The sequence below is a fragment of the Thermobia domestica genome, chromosome 12 (genome assembly GCF_964235325.1).
Source record: "Thermobia domestica chromosome 12, izTheDome1.hap1.1, whole genome shotgun sequence".
NCBI classification, from domain to species: domain Eukaryota; kingdom Metazoa; phylum Arthropoda; class Insecta; order Zygentoma; family Lepismatidae; genus Thermobia; species Thermobia domestica.
In genome coordinates, this window is record NC_137465.1 from 59,035,387 (window position 1) to 59,062,475 (window position 27,089).

At 35.5% G+C, this 27,089-nt stretch overlaps 1 protein-coding gene across 1 annotated transcript in view; it reads left to right on the forward strand.

The window, feature by feature from the left end:
* The window catches only part of LOC145666467 (alpha-galactosidase MYORG-like), a 66,059-nt gene extending 39,538 nt beyond the window's left edge, over positions 1-26,521 (forward strand). The window contains exons 3-5 of the mRNA XM_081733708.1: positions 4,315-5,720; positions 19,390-19,546; positions 26,268-26,521. Coding sequence (XP_081589834.1) covers positions 4,315-5,720; positions 19,390-19,546; positions 26,268-26,455 — 1,751 coding nt within the window. The 3' untranslated portion in view covers positions 26,456-26,521. The remainder of the gene's footprint in view (positions 1-4,314; positions 5,721-19,389; positions 19,547-26,267) is intronic.
* Positions 26,522-27,089: the final 568 nt, after the last annotated feature.

The window sequence follows — 27,089 nt, forward strand, 5'->3', positions numbered from 1 at the left end:
TGAAAGGATGCCCAGAAAAAATACTACTAGAAAATAACTGAAAACACAAAATGGATTTGATAGCCAAATTCACGTCATCTTGGTGCGTCATCATTTTCTTTAAATATTTGTATTTAGTATTAGATTAGAGTTTAGTGTCCCTTTCAGCATCAAGGCTATATGAGACGTGAACTTACAAATTAACGTGGGTTCAGAACCACAGGAGTTCCCATCGGAAATCGAACCTAGGTCTCCCGCACCAAAGACGCGTACGCTAATCATATGGACAACGGTGTTCGATAATTAGTAATGTGTACATAAAGTTGTGAAATTGCGCTTGTATAATGGAATGCAATTCCTTCTACTGACATAAACCTTCACAATATTAGCTGGACAAAGTATCTTTAAAAAGAAAATGTCACTCTTTATGTTTCAGTTCCTGGTTCGACTGAAGGATGGAACAAATTGCAATGAGCGTTTTTGGATCCTACTTTGTGTAGTTGATTCATCATAAACTTGGTATTTGATACGGGTATGAACTATTACACTTATTTGGTGTTTATTTCTAAATAATAAGTCCTAATACAACTTCATAAAGTTGTAATTCTTCTTTAGTTTGTATCACTTTACACAATGACAAATCCAAAAGGTATGTTGTATCGGTGCCGTACCAGTTTTTCACGTTTTTCAAAATGTTCCAAAACCAAAGAATAATCTTTAATTTCTGATATTTTAGTCGTCACAAATTACAGTTTTATAATGTAGTCAATGTTTATAATTACTGGGCAGTTGGGCGTTTAAACTAATGACATCATAATAAAGTCAAAACCATAATTTTGAGTTGAATTGATTCTGAGTTTAACGTCCCGTTCAGCAGTGAGGCTATGTGAGACGCGGACCTACTGATTAACGTGGAATCCGAACCACATGAACTCCCACCGGGAATCAAGCCCAGGTTTCCCACGCCAAAGGCAAGTATGCTAACCGTTAGCCACGAAGGAGCTCCACCATAATTTTAGTGGGCGATAAGAAATATCTCGCCAGTGCTTTTACAATAAATAAAATTTTATAAGTATTAAAGAATAGTGGTAAGAGATTTTATAATAGCTCTTTTATTTATGAGATATGAGTATTTTGAAAAAAAAAACTAAAGAATAGGTTTGCGGAACCACAAAAGACTCGTAAAATAAACTTTCTTATAAATACATACGCACCTTACTCACCTTTTATAATTGCTATGCTTACGTTCTCCATAAAAACAGAAATTCTCTTTTAGTGATACTTTACACAAGATCATGAAGTGGGTTCAAATTTAATTAAAGGCAAAATACAATACAATAATCCTCAAATATTGCCTCAAGTGAGTTTAAAGATTTCTAAACACTAGTGCGAAACCGGGCTCTGCCGTTGCGATCGATTTACAGGTCTTGAGAGTTGAGACGAAAGTAAGAAGGGACTTACGCACACAGTAAGTAAAAACAATTAATATGCCTGTAACTTTCCCCCAAATGGGTGTATCTTAAAACTAACCTCACCATTATTTTTCTAATTAAATTCTAGCCCGAAATTATGTATCATATTACCCTATTCCCATTTTGAAAACTTGACCTTAATTCAAAATGGCGGATTTCAAGATGGCTGCCATCAAGGTCATATCTACCATACGACTTCCCCCCAGGACTTATATGTATCCACATGGTTTTTCTTCACTTTTCTTCATTAACGCTCCGTTTACAAAGGGTAGTAAGGGACTTCTGTAGTAATCTCTAATAACCACATCACAACTCTTAAAAGTTATTTTTTTAAAAATAGAAAACATGCACCATGGCAAAAATTTGTCATCACAAGTAATGATGCATACATGCCTTCTATCAGCAAAAAAAGTTTCATTGAAATTGGAGCCGGACATTTGAGTGATGTCCCTTGTGGGATGTGATTGAACGTCACGTCAGAACAAATCTCCCCCCTTCCCGGAATTTACGGGAATTAGGTGAGCTGTGTGAGCACATGTGGTGCCAGCTCTCTCCAGCGACCTATCAAGGATCATTGCGTGTATGCCAAGACGTGTCGCCGTTTTTATCCATGCCAAAAGTCGACATACTGACAATTAGGTAGGTAGTCATGATGGTCTGGCTGATGTGTGCGTATATTTTAACTCGTACATTTTGTCTCGACTCGAATTTCGAGACGTCTCGACTCGAATTCGAGTCGAGTCGAGACAGAGACTGTCGAGTCGAGACACGAGTCGAGACAGAAACATATTTTCGAGTCGAGACACGAGTCGAGACAACATTTTCTCGAGACGAGTCGAGACAGGCTTAAATCTCGACTCGACTCGACTCGAATGCATTCCTACAATCGAGGCTATATGAACGCAAATTGAATTGGAATGAAATGAAATCTTTCAGTTTTACGTCCCACGGTCGGTGTTTCTTCCAGACATGTTTTTTTTGGGGGGGGAGCACTGCCTCCTCCCGAGAGCTCTGAGCGTACTCCCTGGAACACGGTCGAATATTTAATTTCCAATAAATCTTAAAAAATTCCGTATATTTTTAAAAATGAGTATCGTTTCAGGTTAAATTTCCGGTGTGGATATAGAATTTCCGGCTTTGACTCATCATCATTAAATGATGGAAAATAGCTTGAATTCAAAAGTGTCAAAGTTTGATCTAAAAAACCAGAAGGAGGGCATGATGATTTATTGGTAGATCGCTCTTCTTTGGTGTGAAGAGTAGAGGACAATATCATCCCCTTGGGTTTTCTCGTAGTTCTCTCGTGTCTTGCCACATTTACACCTCTCAGTTTTTTCTTTCTTTCTTTCTTTTTTTGCTTTTCTTTTTTCTTTTTTTTCTAATCATTCAATTTCATTAATCATCCATCTCCTACAACTTAACAGGGCATAAGCTTGGGACGTTAAACTGAAAGATTTAACTTTTTTATTTCTTTATGTATTTATTTATTTTAAAAAAAAAATCCACTGAATGACAGGGTAGAATTGCTTGCTGATCACAAATCAATCCGTTCTTTTGGTAATATATATCTTATGAGTTGTAATGCCAGAAAGATCAATTCAATTAAAAAGGAATATCTTAGTCTCTAATCTTCCTAGTATTTTATCAACGAAGGATTACATTTGGTGGCCAGTGAGTTTTATTTATGGCTCAATTAAATGGTTGTTGATTAGTTAATTAAAAATATGCCCATAAAATATATTTACTTTATTCAGAAAATTAAACTTCCACCTGTACAATGAGTAATCAACATAGTATACTTTTCACCAAAAATAACAAGGATGTTATAAAATAGAGGATCTGCCTATACGTATCTTCATCATATGAAATCAATGAAGCCAAAAAACAACCGAGCATCATCTAAACCCGCACGTCTGATTGGCTGCTCTCGCTTCCGCCATGATTGTTGGCTCCAAATATTGCGATCTTAGTGGCGCGGAGAGGGCAGAGTAGGTGTGGTGAAGCTGTGACGTATGGCTTTACGATTTTGTTGTATGGGCAGATCCTCTATTTTATAACATCCTTGAAAAATAGCTTTGATGATGCTATGCAAGGCTGCGCATATTTTTACTTATATTCTTACCTTAACTTTCACCAATCACATACGATTGTTACCCAGGGAAGCACGGTGGTTTAATGGTGGATCGCTTACCTCTGGTGCGTTGGGTCCCAGCTTCGATTCTCGGTCAAGTTAAATTTCTAGTGGACAACATCGTGTTCGTGAGTTTTCTTTGGGTACTCCTGTTTCCTCCCTCAATCTTATTCCACCAATCGTTCCATCATCATTCACTTGCCTTAATCATCCGTCTCCCTTAGCCTATAGGAAGATTCATATACGATTGTCACTGTTAGAAAAATATATATGGGTAATGACTCAAACACACGAATTGAGGAGGAGACACGATGCCTTAGTGCTAGAGCGCTTACCACTGACGCAAGGATCCCTGGTTCTATTTCAGGCCATGCAATTTTGTGGTGAACAATATCCTGTCTTTAGTATTTCTCGTGGTTTTCCCGTTTCTCCCACATTTTCATTCCCCATTTTTTTCAGAATTACTTTTATTAACTACGCATCTCCTTTAGATTAAAGGACACACGCGTGGGACGTTAAACTAAGTATTTCATTTCATTCATAGGTATTGTAGTAAAGTGCGTTTAGTGTATTAATTTATTTGTTGGAATTCAATGTACAATATATTACAAACAACAAGGTTACTCTATATAGTGTAGTTTTAAAAATGAACTAGGTATATCCTAATTAGGAACCGAATTCCGACAACTCTTATAATTGAACCACGAGGAATTGATTTTTTTTTCTTTGCAGGTGGAACACAGATTGTTAATGGAAAATTGGGGCTAAGCTTACCTGTAGACCAGTCGCCTTCGTTATGCGATAACGGAGACGTCTGTTTACAATATGGAGAAAATATCAAGTTACAAATCAGAAAAATAAAAGAAAATTGTGTCGAGACTATTTGGAGTGGAGAAGAAGACACTGAATTCCGTGACTGTTATGACCTCGGCAGCGCCCATTGGTATGGAAGTTTAGAAGTATATGACCAAACATGGCCAATTGAGACTGTTCCTCTCGACTTATTTCCGTATATCACAGACGGTCAGGGCAACAGAGGAGTAGTTGAATCTTATTGGCTTAATTCCGATGGTGTTTACTATTACGTTCCTGAAGATGTTCCACTTTTTATCAGCTCTAACTCAAGTGGTGATAATCAACTTTGCTTTGTAGCTAGAAGAGATGCACCATATATTGTTGAAGGTCCGTTGACTTTGAAATACAATGTATGTACAGCCGATGATGCAAGAGCGGCTCATTTAGATGCCGTTCAGAATTTCCTGGGCTTTCCGTCTGATATTCCTGATGAAAGAATGATAACTCATCCAATTTGGTCAACTTGGGCTAGGTACAAAAAGGACATTAATGAAGAGATAGTTCTTCAATTTGCAAATGAAATCAATGAATATGGCTTCAACAATAGCCAACTAGAAATAGATGACAAATGGGAAGCAAATTACGGAGATTTCACATTTGATTTGCAAAAGTTTCCCAACATTTCGTCTCTTACACAACAAATCAAAGATTTAGGTTTCCGTGTAACTTTATGGGTGTACCCGTATGTTAATTTTGAGAGTTCTAACTATGAGTTAGCATCTAGTGCTGGCTACCTAGTGCGTGATGCAAATGGAAATACTGGAAACACAACATGGTGGGATGGCTCAGGGGGAGTAATCGATTTCACAAATCCTGATGGAGCAAACTGGTTTGTATCATTATTACATCGACTACAAACTGAAGATGGAATTGATTCTTTTAAATTCGATTCTGGTGAAGCTACTTATTTGCCACCAAATACCTTACTGGTGAGTCCTACAGAGTTGCAGCCAAACATCTTCACGACGGAATATGCAAGAACATGTGCTCAATTGGGAAACATGATTGAAGTTCGCATTGGGAGAAGAGCGCAAGATTTGCCGATATTCGTCAGAATGTTAGATAAGGACAGTAGATGGGGTTATAATAATGGACTAAAGACATTGGTAACAACACTTCTTCAGATGAACATGGTTGGATATACACTTGTATTACCTGATATGATTGGTGGAAATGGTTACGGAGCATTGCCAACAAAAGAGCTTTTCATACGCTGGTTGCAGGCGAATACTTTCATGCCTTCTTTACAGTTTTCGTACGTTCCTTGGGACTATGACAATGAGGTAAGTAAGTAAAATGATTTTAAATTAATTATGATCTAGCGTTAAGAATTATAAAATCTTCTTAACTTACATCAAGCAATAGCGTGCACAGATTTCGTCAAACCGTCAGGGGACAGTCAAACACCAAAGTTCATATCTCTTCAGTACACGCGCAATTTTTATTTCATATCGTAAAATGGTAAATATATATTTTTTCCATAATATATTGTATAAAGGGGGACTAAAGGCAGATAACCCTATTTGTGTAAGCCACTTATCATCATAAGTATTCTGTCATATTTGGCAGGTCACTTGCTGCAACTGAGAAACTTCCATGCTCAACTGTCTCCCGTTAACTTCTTTGTCTTTCCGTACAATTTCTCTGTTTTGATATCGTCCATTAATTGTAGTATCCTTCCCCTCGCTCTCTTTCCTTCCACCATACTCTCTAATACGTCCCCCATGATACAGTTCCTTCTTAGTTAATGACCCAACCAGTTTCTCTTCCTCTTCTTAAAAATATCTAAAATTGTTTTTTTTTTTTTCAACATTTCTAGCACCCTCTCATTCGTTTTCCGTTCTACCCAGCTAATTCTCTCCATTCTTCTTCATTCCCAAAATTTCGAAAGCTTCCAGTCGCTTTTAATCATTTTTGTGTAATGTCCATGTTTCCCACCTACACAAACAATATTCCAAAAGAAGCATTTTATAAGCCTTCTTTTCTGTTCAAGGTCCCACAAAATAATACCTTTTTCCTCCTTAACGCTTCTTTCACCATTTCTATCCTTCTTTTTATTTCACGTTCACACTTCATATCATTACTAATAATACTACCCAGGTATCGAAAACTAGTCACCTGTTTTATTTTCTTCTCTCCTACTTCTATATTTGACACAGAACCCTTCGTTCCAAACACCATGGCTTTTGTTTTTCCAATATTTATTTTCTTCCCATATTTTTTTTACAAGTCTTCCTCAAGTTTTCTACCATCTTATTTATTTTCTCTTCATATTCTGCAACAAGCACAATATCATCTGCAAACCGTATCGTAGCAGGCAATATTGTATTATATATTGATATGCAAGAGAAGTCTGAAAAATTTCTTCCCCAATAGAAAAATCATTATTTTAGAATAGACTTAATTTTGAATGATGTATAGTCATATTTCAAATAGAAAGAAAACTAGTCAAACACTCACTTTTGTGCAGATGAGTTCTTTTGTTCGTAGAAAGCAGAAGATAAATTGTTTCATCTTTGAACTCTTGCTTGCACATTTATGTTCCACAATCTGCTATCTACAATTGAAAGTAAATGATATTCGGAAAGAAGGTGCATGATTAAGTCAGTGTTAAAATTTTACTTTTAATCCCCATCTCCACAAGAAATCTTTCCAGTATAATTATCTCCCTTATACTCAGATTTTCATCAGAATCTCAATATGAGATTATTTACCTTTGCGTGTTTCATTAGATAGACTCAAAGAAACTCGATAGCTTGTCATGTATGTCACAAAGAATCACACAACTGACTGGCATCGTTTCGCTGGAAAACTTGAAATTCCGAAGCTGGAGAAGGAGAGGTTAATTACCTTTGAATGGATATGGGTGAATTATTTTCCAGGTCTCTTACCTCACATAACCGAAACATTAATATTCAGAAGATATACTGAGCTTTCAAAAATGTGTACATACTTTAACGAAAAGAAAAAAATACAAACTTTATAACTACTATAACCTAGTGCTGAAGTTAATTCTACATCACAAGTTTAATGCATATTACAATGAGGCGTAATACAAGTTTCCTGCATCTATACAGTTACCAAATGTGCTCGAAGTAGTTGCAAACTTTTCTAAAACCATAACAGAAAAAACAGGACTTTTAACTCTACAAGATTTTCCAGACCATCCTTTGTGCACAACACAGCATTCTTTGTTTCTGGCGGCTCCCAAAGACATGTGCTAGATGTGGAACTTATGGTTATGTTTTGTATTGATTTACAAATAATATAATGGAAGAGAGAATTGCACTTTCTATTTAAATTTCCGAAAGAAGGGACATTAAAGAAAAGCATATCAAAGATTTGGAAGATAAGGAGACGTAGTATTTATGTGAAAATAAAGTGAAAACATGCATCAGCTTTATGCTTTCATTACCTAGCAGACGGATTGTTTGGAACCGAATATGTGACTTTTGCAACCTCACATTTATATTAACAGCGAAAATTACGAAATCGTTTGACTCATCCATTTGTCAATCGTTTAGGAGCACCTGTTTTCAAATTCATCCTTCACGATATGTTGAACTCAGTAGCATTTTCCAGTCTCAAATACTACTTTAAAATATATGACTTCCATTCTTCAAATATCAAGTGCGTACCGACCATCTTGTCTCGATATCACATGTAACATTTACAGTCGGGAGAGTTCAGATAACTACATAAGAAACATACTACAGATTGTAATGGAATTCAGCTTCGGAAACGATACTAGATACTGTATATTAAATTGTGTACATATTTTTTTGACAGACTCTTATACGCTATTGTACCACATTTAATGAAATTATTAATTATATCGTACAGTTTCCAAAAGTACTTTTGAGTGCAAGGTAATTCAGGAAAATACAAGAGGAAAACGTTAAATTTTAAAAATAATTTATATTTCGGAAAAATTAATTAACTATTTCTCATAAGTTGCATAAGATTTGCAGATGATATGGCGCTTGTTGCAGAATCTGAAAAGAAAATCAATAAAATGTTAGAAAAAATGAGAAAGGGCTTTGAAGAATATGGGATGAAAATAAATGTTAGAAAGACAAAAGCCATGGTGATTGGAACGAAGGGGTCTGTGTCAAATATAAAAGTGGGAGGGGAGAAAATAGAACAAGTGAATAGTTTTCGATATCTGAGTAGTATTCTTAGTAATAACATGAAGTGCGAATGTGAAATAAAAGCAAGGATAGAAATGGCGAAAGAAGCCTTTAGGAGCAAGAAAAGTCTGTTTTGTGGGACCTTGAAAAAAGAGTTGAGAAAAAGACTCATAAAATGCTTCGTGTGGAGTGTTTTACTGTATGGGACGGAAACGTGGACATTACGTAAAGGTGATGAAAATTGACTGGAAGCCTTCGAAATGTGGGTGTGAAGAAGAATGGAAAGAATTAGTTGGGTCGAGCGCAAAACGAATGAGAGAGTGTTAGAAATGGTGGGTGAGAAAAGAACACGTTTAGATATTATTAGGAAGAGGAAGAGAAACTGGTTGGGACATTGCCTAAGAAGAAATTGTATCATGAGGGACGTCCTAGAGGGAGGGGGCGAAGGAGACTACAATTAATGGATGATATAAAAACAGAAAGATCATACGCGAAGACGAAGAAGTTAGCGGAGGACCGTGGAGCATGGAAGCTTTTCAGCTGCGGCAAGTGACCTGCCAATAAAGGCAGAATACGTATGATGATGATGATTTCTCATAAAACGTAGACGGAAAGTGAAGGAAATCCGTAGAACTGAAACCGCTATCAGGTAATGTAAAAAGTGTTGGGCCTTTTTCGATTAGATAACCCTAGTAGCAAGAAAGCTTTCGGCCAGTTGGTGCGTGCTTAGCTTTTGGCTTTTTACGCTTGCACTTGAAACGCATGCTTTCATACAATCTGTCTTTTGCTGAGCAATGCTTTAGATATTTCGCAGAGCGTCATAACATCACTGGCCATTCATTGGCTATTGAATTGACTTGACTTGTAAAACGCTTGCGTCAAGCTTGAATGGAACACTGAATGCAAAGTTGCCCCCATGTAACTTCATTACTGGAATCCAGCTTGCGGCATGCTTGCATGTTTTCCAATCAAGCTGGAGGCAAGCTTAGCCGACTTGCAATTCAAGCTTACAGCAAGCGGTTTGCAAATTGTTTCTACTACTAGGAACGTTCGTATATCAGATCTCAGGTTATGAAACGCAACGCATCAGACATAATGCTATTTGATAGCTGAAGCAAACAGAAAGTGCTTTAAAAGTGTTTAAATTCTTATACCTAAATAAAGTATTCTTCCGTGAAGATAAGTGAACTTTTTACAAAACTGAGCTACAGTTTTCAGTTTTATTTTGAGAAAGGTGCAAATATAAGCCAGGACCGTGAAAAGAATTCTTCTGCTTATGGGCAAGATACGTTATCGAAAACAATAGCCAAAATATGGTTCAGGCGCTTTCATTCTGGAAACGTTAATATACAAGATACTCCTCGCAGTGGGCAACCAATCACAGAAAAGGTGGATGATATTCTTGCAAAAGTAGAGCAAAACTAGCATGTAAGATGCCATGGCATTGCCAATGACCTAAACATCCATCACCAAACAGTGTTAAGTCATTTGGAGAAAACTGGCTATAAGAAAGAAGGTTGACGTTTGGGTGCCACACGACCTGACTCGAAAACATTTACTCGATCGAACTTCTATCTGCGAATGTGCTGACACGTAATAAACTCGAGCCATTTCTGAAGCTGTTGATCACAAGTGATGTAAAGCGGATAATCTCTAACAAGAATGTACACAAAAGACTGTGGTCAAAGCGAGGAGGAACTTCAGAGACTGTGTCAAAGCCCATACTGATGTCCAATAAGGTTATGCTGTATGTTTGGAGAAATTGGAAAGGCGTAGTGCATCGCGAACTACTGCCTCCAGCAGAATGGTAGACTCAAATCTGTACTGTGGACAACTAACGCAAATATACCTAAAAATTCAAAAGAAACGGCCGGAACTGGTCAATAAAAAGAGTGTCGTATACCATATGCAAATGTGATTTCATAATGTTATATTTAAATCACAATTATTTATTCTCAATTTTGACCTCCAAGGACCCAATGCTCGTTCGACTAATGCTGTGTGTTTGGTGTGATTGGAAGAGCCTTGTGCATCCTATGTAAAATAAACAAACAAACAAATAAATAAAATGTTCGAAGATAGTAAAGAAAATTATAGAAGTACAGTAAAGCCCCAATTGGTCGCGAGTGTCGCGAAAACTATTTTTTAACCCAGCTGCAGTCGCACTCAATTATTTTAAATAAGTAGTCGCTGCGGACTAAAACAAAAATAAATTGCATTGTAAAACCAATATTTCCAACAATAGCGCACGTTCTGAGGTGCAACTCTACTCTGATAGCAGAAGTCGATTGTTGTAAGTTATGAAAAAACGGGAATTCGGAAGAGTGATTTGCGTGGTAGTAAATTTCATTACATTCATTGTTCGCTGCTGAGCGAGAGTCCGCAGGATACCACTGAAGAGTTAATTACGAACCTCAAAAAGGACTTATTTTAATCCAAGCCAACAACCGGGAAAATACAGTGCAAGGGACGAAAGTTGCTGACAAGTTTATGTGCATCATCTTCTCGGAATTTGTGGATAAATGGCAGCCTCTTGATCTTGTTTTCGTCATAACTTTCACATTCTCTGATCACTGACCTTGACGACCCACAAAATACAAACAATAAAACATAGTTTTTATGCTGAAATACTGTATTATTTCGTGTTTGCATCTCATTTTTATTCTTTCTCGGGTTATCCGCGATTTTCGCTATCCGTGATGTCCTTGTCATTCAATTCCGCGGATAATTGTGGCTTTACTGTATTGGGACATTAAAGAAAGGCAGTTCAGTCAATTACTGTGGAGGATAAATGACTGTTAATCTTACAATTAATCAATTCTACTATAACATACTGATTGCATGGTAGTCTTCTAGCTACCTTTCGAACTCTGTATATTTAAAGTTAAAACCTAAGGCTCAAAATTTATACTAGTTGTAATTGATGAGTCTAACAATACCATCACTTCCGGTAATAACGAAAATGCAAGGCTCGTAAAGTTGCAATTTCGGCGAAACAGCATGTCCATTAGATAAAGAAAGCATAACGCAGTACATGATCACATTTATTTTCGTGTAACACGCTTCCTTACGTCCTTTAGCTTCTTTCTATTTATTCTTCACTCATATTTTGTTTTAAAAGTAACATAAAAGTTATTACTGGTACTATGCCTTTCAGTAGAATTTTGATAATGATCACAAGACCTCTAAAGTCCACCATTATAACATTAGAACTATAAGTTCCAAAGTAAGAATACCATTGTAAGTTCCAAAGTAGATTACCACTGTAAGTTCCAAAGTAAGATTACCATTGTAAGTTCCAAAGTAAGTTTACCCTTGTACGTTCCAAAGCAAGATTACCATTCAATGCCATGAAGTGGAAAATCAGCGCCTGGAGCGAGAGTATACGACAGCGCCCCCTACATATGAGTGAGGTCGAAGTCCAGGTAATTATTCCTCTCTTTTTTCTTTACTTCTTTCATTTTTCTCCCGAATTTTGCGCCTCCTTACTTCGGCGCCCGGGACGATCACCCTGCTCGCCCTCCCCACCGCACGGTACTGTTACCATTGTAAGTTCCAAAGTAAGATTACCATTGAAAGTTAAAAAGCAAGATTACCATTGAAAATTTCAAAGTAAAATTACAATTTTAAACTCCAAAGTAACATTACCATTGCAAGTTCCAAAGTAAGATTACCATTTATAACAAAATACTTTGGATAGATTGGATAGATTAATAATTACCTGTACCTTGGGCAGAAAGTGCTCATACATGTGCACTATACTTAATAGAATGTTAATTTAATAATAACAAAAGAAGAATGTTTTTAATATATGTAAAATATTATTATGGGATAGTTGTGGCTATGTAAATGTTTTATGGATACCTAGTCAGCAAGTTTGTGTGCTTGACAGTTTGAAGGAAAATATATTATAAAATATATCAGCTAATAAACCATTTTAGCAACGTTCATCGACGTTATCATTCAATAGAAAAGGTGAGAATAATGCTATATAATTATTAAAGATAATTTTTACATGCAAACTAATACTACCACTCAATATTTGTATATCTTACTTAGACGGACCAGGTTGACGACTACCCTTGGTGAGTCGTTATAAAAATTTTGGTGCCGGAACCCGGGACCTTTTCATAAATTCTATACCCCGAAGCAAAGTAAGGGTGAATTTACTTTTACAATTAAGTTAATGAATACAAATTTGACCATATTGAGAAGTGGTAGAATAATCTAAGGAAAATGGACACTGAAATAATGGAGAATGAATCCACCAATAGTGACAACGGTGAACCTAGTGTAACATCAAGAATGACATCGGAAGACCGAATCTTGCTAGTCTTACAGCGGCAATTGAGTCAGATGTCTACCGAATTAAAGCAGACGATAGAACAGAAGTCTGATGAATCCAACAAGCAATACGAAGAATTAAAGCAGACGATAGAACAGAAGATAGAACAGAAGTCTGATGAATCCAACAAGCAATACGAAGAATTAAAGCAGACGATAGAACAGAAGTCTGATGAATCCAACAAGCAATACGAAGAATTAAAGCAGACGATAGAACAGAAGATGGAACAGAAGTCTGATGAATCTAACAAGCAATACGAAGAATTGAAGCAGACGATAGAACAGAAGATGGAACAGAAGTCGGATGAAACGAAACAATTAATTATCCAGACGATGAGCGATATTACCTCGCAATTCGAGGAAAAGTTAAAAGGAATATCGGAGGAATGCCAGGGTAATCACAACCACCTGAGCCAAGAAATCAGTGATATAAAAAAGGATTTAGAAGTAACCGAATCTTCTGTTCAACAACAAAAGATCCAGGTCATCAATAATGCTAACAACATACGAGCAAATACGCAGTCGATAGCTACGTTACAGGAAGAAATTAGAATGCTACAGGTTAAGGACAACACATACCGTAATAACATGTGTAGTGATCGCTTGGAGTTTCCCCACTCACCAGAGATGAACTCGCCTTCGCCGGTGTCTGATGATGATATTATATTGGAAGAAATACATCCGAAGAGTACAGATGGGCGAAACATAGATGGTGTAACGACACATCACGTCATGGATAGGAACTATCACCCAATAAGTACACGGAATGATAAAAGGAAGGTAAAATTAAGTGTTAAGATGAGTGAAATTCGAGCTATGAGCAAATTCAGTGGTAAGTGTAACGAGAATGCTACTTCTTTCTTAGAGAAATTCCAGGACGAATGCAATATTATGTGTATAGATAGATCACAATATATGAAATTAATTCCTCATGTATTACTCCCACCTTGTTCATTATGGTTTAAAGCAGTACGTGATCACATCAATACATATGATGAATTCAAAGCGGCACTGATCGCAAATTATGAAAATGACATTTTGCTTGCGAATAGAGATGCCACCATTAGAAATCAACACTTCAATCCTCGATTGCATAAATCTATTGTAGAGTTTGTTGTAAATACATACAACGAATTAAAGGTCGTTAATCCATTGCAATCGGAATCGAGAATAATAGCATCGATTCGAAATTTGCTTCCATTTAAATTGCAACAGATCTTATTTTCCACACAGTGTATGAGTTTCAACCATTTATTAATGCTTGTCCAATGCTATGAAACTCAATACCATGCCATGAATCAACAAGCAGGAATGGGTAAAAATAAGAATAATTCAGATCATTTGGTGCCTGTTCGGAATTTGAATATCCGAAGTGTGAACAATACGGAACATAACCTAAGCCGAGTAAATTCTAGCAATCAAAATGAGCAAAATAGGCAAAGTTATGTAGGGAATCCGCCTAACCTAATTAATCGTAGCAATCCATATGTTAGAACATATAATCAAAATAGGTTTAAAAATAGACGAAATGTATGGCGAAATTCTAGGAATACAGCGAACTACGTGGATAGACGTAATGGGAGGACAAGAGATGGCACTTCGCATCAAGATCCAAGTATTGAAGTAATTTCTGTACAGAACAATAATACGGGACATAATCATGATTGTGCTGTGCAATGTACTTTATTAGAACCATACACCAGTATGAATTTAAACTAATTACGGCTGATGTGGTAGGGGTTAAACCCATATCAGCTGTAGATTCTCTTGAACATTTATCTAAAAATTTAAGCGATAATTCTTATGAACATTTATCTTCCAATTTACATGTTCATGTTAATGATGAAAATGATCTTTCACATGACGTCTCTGTAAATAATTATTCGGAAATAGCAATTAATAGATGTCAGTACCAATTTATACCTGTTGTAAATCGTTGTTGGTTCGAGGATGATACTGTCAATGATGGTTTTAATATTGAAGAAAATTTTGTATTTTTAAAATCTTATAGTACAGCTAAAATACCTATTAAAGTCAATGGGTTAAGCACCGAAGCTTTACTTGATACAGGAGCAAATGCCTCTCTATTATCGTATTCATTGTGGAAAGCAATTACTAGTAATTATTCGAATCCTAAATTACAAAAGGCTGAGAACCTTATTATAGTTGATTTTACCGGTAAACATAAAAAGAGAGTAGCTGGAATCACTCGTGTGACAATAACTATTCAAGATTTTGAAATATCAATTCCTATTCTAGTAATAAAGGAACTTAACGAGAAATTAATTATGGGTCTAGATTTATTATCTCAATTACGTGTCATGCTTGATTTTAAAAACCAAACGTTGACTATACCGGGTATACCTCAGGAAATCGTTCAGAAACTGCTTCCAAAATTAGATAATCTTGCTTGTCAATATAATGATATTTCTCCTGTAGTGAATAATGCTTCTGTTAGTGCAGAAAGTGGTAAATTAAATGATCAACGAATGGAAGACACACAAAATGTGGTGGATATAAAGGACGATGTATTGTTTTCTGAGCGTGTTAAATCACTCGAAAGCAGCCTTGACTTTACTGATAATACAGTAAAAGCTAACTTTAAGGATATCTTATATAAACATAGAAATGTCTTTTCAGAACGTCCTGGGCGTTGCAAGGATTTTGTTTATTCTTTTAAAGTTAAAACAGACAAACCCATAGTAACCAAGCCCTATATAATTCCATATAGATACAGGGAGAATGTACGTCAGCAAATTACAGATATGTTAAGAGATGGGATCATTAGGCCTTCACGAAGCGTCCATCTTAATCCATTACATGTTGTTCCAAAGAAAAATGGTTCTCTACGTGTGGTATTAGATTTGAGACGCACGAATAGTCACATTGATCTGGAACAAGTGAGGTATCCTCCAGTGGAAGAAATACTAGCTTCTTTACAAGGGAACACTGTATTCGGAAATTTAGATCTAGTGATGGCGTATAATCAGGTCGAATTACATGAAGATTCGAAACCGTACACAGCATTTAGTTTTGAAGGTCACTTATACGAGTACAATCGTGTAGTCTTTGGGCTTATCAATGGTAGTGCGGCGTTAGCATCCTGCTTGAACAAAGTTCTAGGTCAAGACTTACGTAGCAACGTGATAACTTATGCTGATGACATCTTAATCATGGGAAAAAATCCACATGAATACTTGAAGTACTTAGATATAGTTTTAGACAGATTGGAAAGTTCGGGCCTTACTATCAATCTACAGAAATCCAAATTTCTGCAGAATTCTATAGAATTTCTTGGGTACCAAATTGATGCCTCTGGTTTACAATTCAGTCAATCTAAAGTACAAGCCATAGAAAATCTGCCTGCTCCAGTAAATGTGAAACAGACACGACAAATATTAGGGCTCTTCAATTGGTTTCGCAAAGCCATCCCGCGATTCGCTGAGATAGCCCAGCCTTTATTTATGATCATAAAGAAAGGAGTACCATGGCAATGGGGTCCGATCCAAGAACACAGTTTCAATAAGTTGAAGGAATGCGTGAAGCAAAATATCCATTTGAACCACCCCAGATACGACGTTCCTTTCTATGTTCAGTGTGATGGTTCTCAACTTGGAATCTCTGCAGTACTCTGGCAACCTAACCCAACTATTCAGGAACCGGCTGTTATTTATTGCGCTAGCCGTACTTTAAAGAAAGCGGAAAAGGGGTACACCACGACAGAAATCGAACTTTTGGCTGTACGTTTTGCAATACAAAAATTTGCTCCATATCTTAGCGGATGTCATTTCATAGTACTTACCGACCATAATTCATTGCGATACCTTAACAGCGTACAGGGATATAATAACAGATTACTTCGCTGGTCGTTAGATCTTCAAGCTTATGATTTCGAAGTACAACACATTAAAGGGGTAGATAATGGACCCGTAGATACATTATCACGTCTGTTTCCTGGAGAAGAACAACATATTTTGTCCATTAACGAATTTAAGATCTTACAGGATGAAATAGCTACCATTTCAATAGAAGATTTACGAGAACATCAAATGAAGTATCATGAATATAAACAAATCATGGAACATTTATCTTCATGCGGTGAAGGATGTAATTGTCCCAAACACTGGAATCTCAGATTTAAATTATCTAATGGAATTTTACTCATTAAAGATTTTAAATTCAAATCTAGGAACAAAATTTGCGTTCCACCTACGTTAACAGCACGCATATTAAAGGCCTACCATGATGATTTCGGACATTTTGGGTATGTAAAGGTATGTGCCTTGGTTAATAAATCCTTTTACTGGAAGGGAATGAGAGCTCAAATCAAAAATTATATCAATGACTGCATTGAGTGTATGCGAATTAAACACAATTACCAAGCTATACAAAAACCAATGCTCTCAATAACGCCTGAGAGACCACATTCATTTCTGTCGATCGATTTATATGGACCTTTACCAAGAGCAGCTACTGGAGAAACTTATTTGTTAACAACCATGGATATCTTTTCACGATATGTAGTAGCCTATCCCTTGCGTAGAGCAACTTCCGCTGCTATCGTAAATAAAATTCTGAATGTATATATTCCACATTGTGGCCCTATCGAACATATATTATGCGATAACGGTTCACAATTCAAAAGTGATGTGTTCCTCAAAGCCATGAACAAGGCTAACATTAAAATTCATTTTGTAACTCCGTACCATCCTAGTAGTTCTGTGGTAGAAAATGTACATCGCAATTTTGGTATGTTGTTTCGACACTTTTGTAAAGATAAACATGCTGAATGGATTAAGCATGTCAACCAAATTACGTACCTTTTGAATCATTCTATATCAGATACTTTAGGTGTGTCTCCTGCTAATGTGCATAATGGTTCTGATTTGGTTTTCCCTGTGGAACAACATTTTGATGTCAAATTAGAAGATTCGACAATTATGGATTCTTCCAGTTTAGTGAATATGGTAAAAATCCGAAGACATAACAAATTTTTGAAACGTAATTCACAAGTAGAGTCTTTGCAAGAAGGAAAATATCGGATCAAGGTCAATGACTTAGTTTTTGTTAAACAACATCCACAAAGTAATATGTTGTTAAAGAAGATTTATAAATTTTGTGACATTTTCTCAGGTCCTTATTTATGTTTTAAGGAAATAAATCCTAAAGTTTTCGAATTGTTGAACGCTAAAACGGGTACGTCAATTGGACTTCGTAATATAGATGAGTTAAAGGTGTGGAAACCTACTCAGTATACAAAGGAAAAATGGATGCATCTAGTGAAAGAGTTAGTTGCGCCTGACATTCTTGCTCAAATAAATAGGAATGAAGAAGACTGAAAGGGAAAAAAATATATAATACCAGAAGGGTGTTTTCTGTTTATGTAAAAATAGACTTATTTTCTTCCTTTTTGGTTATTCAGACGTAGGTTCTGTTTAATTTTTGATTTTTGTTCAATTAGATTTTCTTTGATGTTCATTAATCAACGATAAGTTTTCAATGATTTGAATTCTTTCTTATTAACGTGAAGGATTATAATTTAATTCATGATTGATTAAGCACAAAAATTGTTTTCATTATAGCAATTTGTGTTGAAACTTTATTGTTAAAAATAAGTATTGTTGAAGTGTACGATTTGTTATAAATGTATATATATATATATATATATATATATATATATATATATATATATATATATGAAATGTAATAAAGATATATACGAGGTGTGATCAAAATATAAAGAACATATGTAATGTAAGAGCACTATTGTAAACGGACCAGTGGTTCTTGAAGATAAAAGCTAAACTCGTTTATGACTTTTATATTCAGTCCCATCGTCGGGCGACATTTTTATATAACAAAATACTTTGGATAGATTGGATAGATTAATAATTACCTGTACCTTGGGCAGAAAGTGCTCATACATGTGCACTATACTTAATAGAATGTTAATTTAATAATAACAAAAGAAGAATGTTTTTAATATATGTAAAATATTATTATGGGATAGTTGTGGCTATGTAAATGTTTTATGGATACCTAGTCAGCAAGTTTGTGTGCTTGACAGTTTGAAGGAAAATATATTATAAAATATATCAGCTAATAAACCATTTTAGCAACGTTCATCGACGTTATCATTCAATAGAAAAGGTGAGAATAATGCTATATAATTATTAAAGATAATTTTTACATGCAAACTAATACTACCACTCAATATTTGTATATCTTACTTAGACGGACCAGGTTGACGACTACCCTTGGTGAGTCGTTATACATTGTGAGCTCCAAAGTAAAATTTACTAATTATAAGTTATATAAGCAGGATTTTTTTTTAAATTCACTGGAAACAGACGATGACGGGAATAAGTAATGTTTGATCCATCCATTGGTAATACAGTATTATTTCTTGTTTCCAAGATCATGAAGGTGAGAAAAAATAAAAAATTATGTTTTTTATTATTGTTGTTTATGTTCGCAGACAATTGAAATATCGCGTAGATATACAGCCCTTCATGCGGAGTATGCAGACACAATAATTGCTTTGGCTCAGAAAGCAACCCAGGACGGCACACCCATCAATCCACCAATATGGTGGGTTGATCCAACAGATGAAGTTGCCCATACAATTGATTCAGGTAAGAAATACTGCTAAATTACAAAATTTATTGAAAGAAATATGATGTTAACTTTGTTAACTTCTAAATATGATTAAACATGTTCTTTTACGACTACTTCCTAAGTGCAGACAAATGCGTAAATTTTCAGTCAAATCTGGCCGATTCTTTTTTTTTTTTTTTTTTTAAAAGTTTCTGGGTATGATAACTCTTGTGTGAATTATTTCAGACAATTTGTGTTTAAAAAGGCAATTCTTTATAAATTTAACTGTATTCCATAATTAAATTTCGATTTTGTCAAAGGTGACTAAATTCTACTTTTCTAATTGTGTATATTTTCATTTAAGGCAACCAAGTATACATCACTGAAAACATTGTTTGTTTGAGTTTTAATGCCCCTTTTCAGCACTGAAGCTATTATGAAACGTATATCTACAATTTAACGTGGAATCTAGACGAATATCATTCGTACAGGGAGACGAATTAGGATTTGCCGTATGTTAACCATTAAACCTTCACATTGTGAGGCGTCCACAGCATTAGTGATGCCGACAGAAGTACTAAGTTTTACCCATATGCCTATAACCCTGAATAAGCCATGGTTTTATTAGTGTAATGTTTGTCATGAAGTTATTTTTTTTAGTTAATCGTTCTCCTTGAACAATTTATTTGCCGAATGCGATAGACAACAGGCACATTCACATAAATTTGATAAAATAATTGTTAAGGTTTAAATTCCACAATACAACCTTAATATAATCAAGCACAGATATATCTAACTCCTTCTATATAAGAGTATAACTCCGTGATGATAATGCTCAAAAACAATTATCCATCTTGTAACTATTAAACAATAATATCAACTACAGACTCAATCTCTATCGTAACATTTTTTTTAGTATTATTATCAGTTGGTATAGGCCCATCACCAAGTTAACCATATTCTTTATGTTTATTTTCCAATAATAATGATAATAGGAAAAACGGGAGACCTTTAAAATGATATGAACAGGATGGTGTCTATTACAAGCTTGCATTACCTGGAATCAAACCAGCTTTCTAGCGCTGAACTGACCCTTTTAGTGCTTTTCGTAGCAGAATCAGTACATTCTCGACAGAATTTAAGAAATGCTGATATTTTCAGGATATCTACCATTATCTGTTAATGCTTCTTTGAAATTAAAATGGAAATACTTGATTTATGAACCTCCCAAACACAGGTAAAATGTGCAACATTTTGTGGATTGTTAGTAACCAGAGTTGTATTACGGCGGATTTCCATTCAAGCATCTGTTGTGTTTGTTCCTTGCGATTTCTATGTGTAGCCAACGGAGAGTTGTGTTACATGTAGAACCGTAGTTAAACAACTTCCTCAATTGGCTGTTTAGCCACATCGCAAATAAAGAACGCATCGGAGGTTTGCATGAAAATCCGAAGGCAGTCTAAAAAGTAGTGAGTCGTTCGCGCACGAGATGGCGTTACTGTCCCAATCACGTGGCATATAAGTGGCAACGTATCAGACATAACGTCATTCGAAAGTTGAACAGATGAAGCTATAAATGTGGAAAATGTATTGGATATCAAACGTGAAGATATGTGAACTTTCCGCAAAACTTAACTTCATTTCTTCAATTTTCTTTCAATAAAGGTGCAAAGGCTGTGCAAGAACTTCAAGAATTTCTTGCTGTTTTTGGCAAGATATGTTATCAATAGCAACAGTCAAAAGATGGCTCAGTCATTTTCGTTCTGGAAATTACGATGTTCAAGATGCTCCAATGGGCGACTAATCATAGCAAAAATGGATGGTATTCTGACAAAAGTCGAGCAAAATGAGTATCTAAGCAGCCATGACATCACAAATGTCCTAAACATCCATCAACAAACAGCTTTAATTCATTTAGAGAAAGCTGGCTACAAAAAGGAGCTCGATGTGTTTGTGACCAACACAATCTGACCCAAAAACATTTACTTAACCGAATTTCTATCTATGAATCTCTGCTGAAACATGCTCAAGTCATTTCTGAAGCGATTGATCATGAGTGATGAAAAGTGGATATCCTATGACAACAATACGAAAAAAGTTGTGGTTGAAGAGAGAAGACGCTCCGTAGTCTATGCTAAATCCTATAGTGAAGTCCCGGAAGATAATTCGTTGCGTTTGATGGGATTTGAAGGGCATCGTGCATCGCGAGCTGCTTTCGCCTAGCCGAATGATAAACTAGGACCTGTGCTGTCAACAATTAGCGCGAGTGCCCCTGAGAATCTATCAAAAAGGTCGGAACTGATCAACAGAAAGAGTGTCGTGTACCACGCTAAAAACGCCAGACCACATACATTTTTAAGGATCAGTCAGAATTTAAGAGAACTTATCTGGGAAGTTTAAATGGATCCACTGTATACCCCAAACGTGACACCCTTAGACTGTAATTTATTTTGTTCTCTGTCGAACTCTCGGATTGGTGTTAAGTTAGTATCAAACGGGCCCTGTAAAAACTATATGTCCCAATTTTTTGAGCAGTGACCACAGAAGTTCTATAGCGATGGGATGGTGTTGTCGGAAAAATGACAAGTCGTAGAAGAAATTGTTATATTTGGTTTCATGATGTTATGTTGAAGACACAATAAATGTATTTTCAATTTTGACGTTGAAAGGCTCAGTGCCTTTTAGACATCCTGATATTTATGTAAGTCTCTCTAAACTATGCTGCAATCTTAAATCAGAGATCTAAGATGCTCCATGTTCCAAAACCTGAAGAGAACGTATGTCCAACACATTGTCTCCAATTATGGAGTGGAATCTTCAGCCAGCATGCTTTAAGGTCATGCCTCATTTCTTTATTTCAAGTTGTGATTGTCAAAATGTACGATGGTGTGCTGTTTTCGAAATTGCCAGTACAGTACAACAAACTTTTCCGTAGAAGAGTAATGGAATATCCCCATTAATGCAACAGACCGAAGCCAATCTACCAGTTATACCTTGCTGGTGGAGGGTACTTCAATAGCGATTAAGAGTCTGCCAACGTATCCAATGTTGGCGCTGAAGCGTTTAGACAAGCTCACATGATGTCAAAAGACATCCTATACCGCAGCGTACCGAATCCAACGATATGACCTAAATATAATTTCATACTTCGTAGATCATTTTAAAACTTTAAATAGCCTTGAGATCTTTTCTCCGCTAACAATAAAGAGCTTTAACGTGTGATATTTCGGGCTACACAAATGCATAGCATGGTAGATTTTGACCCGTCCGTAGTAGAGCATCATTTTGCGTTTTAAATCTGTGTACTGTATTTTGACCAAAACAGAACACGAAAGGCAAAAATATAATAAAAATGCATTTACAGTTAAAAAGAAAAATGTATGGGCTCTTAATGAGGACTACTGTTTTGTGGAGACAAAACCTTATAGAAAGTCCTGTGATCAATTTGCCTATACTAAGCACTCTAGGTTTAAATAGTATATAATGCGTTCATTGTTTTCTGCACTAATGTCACAACTTCCTTTCTATTATCGGACTTGTTTCGGTTCTATGTTTATCAAAATGTTCCCTTAGTACGATAGAGTTCTTATTTATATATCGGTTAAACTCTGAAAAGAATGACCACATAATCTGAATTTAATAAACTTTGCTACCATCTTGAGTTACAATATTATAACCTAGTAATGTTTAAGATTTTGCTTGGAGGAGGGAGGGAGAAGACTCCGATAAAAGTAGTTTTTCATTAGTAAATTATTAAACTAGTAACTAAAATTATATAAATGCATATAAATAGATGGATATAGATATATACTCAGGGGCAATTGAGCTTCCCCTTGAAGCTCCGAATTACGCCTCTGTGATAACAGTGTCTAGTTTACAAATGTTAATGGAATTAATTCAGATAAATGTTTGGTGCAAATTACAACATGTTCTCTATGTTCTCACAATTACTAATCATATAAAGAAAATCAGAAATTGTTCTTCCTATTTGTGTGTTGCCCCTTGTTATATTAAGACAAGTCTTTATCAGTTTTATAAGCTTCCCGACAGTGTGTTGTACTATTAAATTTCTACTTTTCCTGTAGTTTATGTCAGACGAAGAACATTTCGAAAAGACTTGACCTATTATACTTGAATCCACTTTGCTGTTTTCTAGTTAATTAATCTGCATATGCGATAAACTGTACTATAATTATAAACTTTGTTTAGAAGAAAAACCTTTCCGACTTCATATACGTACCTCACTGGTTTAAAATTTTACAAACGACAAGAACAGTATAATATTCAACGAAAGTATTCGGAAACTTTGCAGTACAACCCATGCTGTTATGCAACCACAATCACATTAAACAAATAAGGGTTGCCTATTAGCATCTTACTTTACCGTAATTATCTAGTATGTGTTGAAGTGTTCCACAGTCAACCTCTAACGATTACCATCAGATTCTAAAGGAATTTGTATAGGACTACCAGGACTATAGGACTTTCTCTTTCAAACAGAAAAGAATCATCCAAATCGCTGCACCTATGTCGAAATTTTGCGTGAACATACCCAACAATTAGAATTGAAGATCTCTTCCCTTTTTTTCCAAAGTCCGTTAGAAAGTAAGTTAGATAGCATTGTATGTTCATGATACATAGTCACTATATTCTTCTATGATAATTGTTCCTTTCTTAAACATTAGCACTAATTTTGATACTTTCTTCTCTTCTCTTTTTTGATACTATATTCTGTGTCTACTATACTGAGCTAATTAATTAGGCTATACATTTCTTTGATTTTGGTGGTTCCTTCCACTTTCAAAACTTCGACTGAAATAGAACTAACTTTCAGAGATTTATGGTTTCGTAATTTTCTAAATAGCCGGTTCACTCTCTAAGAAGGATAATGTTTGAACCAGGAGTTTTGCAGAATCCATCTTCCACAATTTACGTACGTGCATACATCTAACTCAAGAATAAGTCACATTTAATCAAAACTGGTATCTCCTTCTGAGTTCATTTATGCCTATGTAAAAATCACTATTATTCTCTTTGCTATTTTCTTCTACTTCTGCAATTGTACCTTCTACGTGTTATCTCTTTTTGTCCCTAAAGGTAAAGTAGCTTTGCAATTTCTATATTTGGACAAACACCTAGTGCGTGAATTTTCTCGGGATTTCACGTTTCCTCCCACTTTCTTTATTCCACATTTTATTCATTCTCATCATCACCTTGTCCTTTGGCTTACACGTCATAACCGTAGAACAGAAAACTGAAAAATTTCATTTTTTCATTTCCTATGTTCGTATATTTTCTCGTTAAAGTGCTTGAATCCTGAAGACATTATAATTTAACCCGTTTTCGTTCTTCATTTGTGTCTCTACACACTCCATCAAAGTAAAGTTCTTGATCCTAATATTTCGTATGACTTCCTGCGCTGCTTTTTTGACGTTATTTCAGATTTCTTTTCATGTTCATCTATACTGTATTGGCATTACTTTCATATTGTGTTCATTTTTATCATTCTGCTACCTTAAAATCTTCATTATGAATACTACTCTGATACGTTCTTTCTCTGTTAAACGTTCGGATCCTTTAAGTGTTCAATACAAAATTTTAATTCAAAACATGACTGTATACCTCTTTATGGTCAGAAAGTTCTGTCATATTTTTGCAATTACAAGTTTGTAATCTAGCTACAATCTATCCTTGTATACACTCAGACTTTAAAATGTTTGATGACCCATAGTGTATATACGTTATTTTTTCTACTTATTAGCACTTAAAATAGGAAGATTAGTCTTGCACAAGCTATCACGTTCCACGTACTTAATACCCTTTCTTTCTTACGATTTTGTTCATTAGCTCCCAGGGGCGGATCCATGGGGGTGATCGGGGCAATTGCTTCCCCAGAAGAGGAAACTTTCTTATTTTATATATAAATAAAACCCATCTCAGAATTTGGCGCTCTTAAAAGTAGCTCTAAGTAGCAATATTACAACCCACCGCCCCCAATAGGCCGTCCTGCATCCGCCCCTGAATAATACCATACTAGGAATCCGATTTAAGGGTTATTTCATTCCACAATATTTTACAAGATGAATAAAAGCATTTTAATTTTTAATTTTGAAAATATTTTTCATGTGAAATACGATTGTCAATTGTAGGTCCAAAACTGTTTTTCTGAAAGAAAAAAACAACTTAATATTTGGTCAAAAGATTGTGTTACGGTTCTAACAAAGCGTTCAGTCCATACTCTCCTCCTCGTTAGTATTAAATTAAGTAAAGTTTTACAACGGAAAGGGAATTTTCTGTCTTCATCACTGAGGAAAATGAAATTAAATGAAATCTTTAAATTTTACGTTTCACGATTATTCTAAAGGAGTCGGTGATGGTGAGAAATGAATGAAATGGTAGAATGAAGAAAGTGGGAGGAAACGGGAAAACCCCGAGAAAAATCTCGCACACGGTGATTGTCCACTACAAAGTCACTTGACGCGAGCTGGGATCGAACCAAGGATCCCATGCACCAAAGATGAACGTTCTATGACTGAGCTACCGCGGTTCGCTTCACCACTGAGAAGTAGAGTATGGCTAGAACCAAGTGGTCTGACCTGATCGACTCTACATATCTTTAACTTAGATCAGCGTTCGGGTTTTCTTCCGGTTAGACAGCAGGCACACTTTGGAGACTACTTTTTTTATTTTTTATTGTAGTCTAGAAATATGTTCGGTATATATTAATGTAACTAACAACTTTTAAAATAATATTTTCAGAGTACCTCCTAGGTGAAGATATTCTTGTGGCTCCCGTATTAGATGAAGGGGCAATATCCAGAGACATTTATCTACCCAGTGGAACATGGTATGACAATCTTAGAAGTGTTACCTATGAAGGACCCACTTGGCTACGGGATTATTCAGCTGCCCTAGACGAACTGCCTTATTTTACAAGACAAGCATAATGTACTGTTATATTTTGTTAGAATGATATTCTGATCTGTATATTGAATAAAACCTGTATCTTTTAATTGTTTTGGTTATTTAAAAACAAGAATATGTGCGAAACTCTTTACATTTTCCTAAAGTATGGAAAGTGAAAAACTAAGTTTGATTCTAGTTTAGCAACAAGAAATTGTCAGTTATAGTAATTTCAAGTTAGAAAAAAAATGATTCGTGGTTGATTGAACTTACACCTATTAACACATTGACTGCTACACTACAAAATTATTAATACGAACCACATAGTATAAAAATAGATTAATAACCTCGAGAACAAAACATTTATATTTCAGTGAATATTTATATATATTGTTTGTGTCCGTAAGTTATACTATAAATTTATAAATTTTAAGATTATACTATAAATTTTAGAGCATGGTAGCGTGAAGTGTCTGCCTACCACGCACTCCCAAGATATGTGGGAGTTATATTTGGCTCACGTTGGCCTCGGCTTAAAACTAGCTAAATCCGACTCATATATCAGTTAATGTGATAATATCTCACATTATGGAAAATGCGATGAATAGAAAGAAAAAATCAGAAACATTAGCAAAGGTTGGAGAGAGAAGGACAATACTGGACAGAGTTAAAAATTGA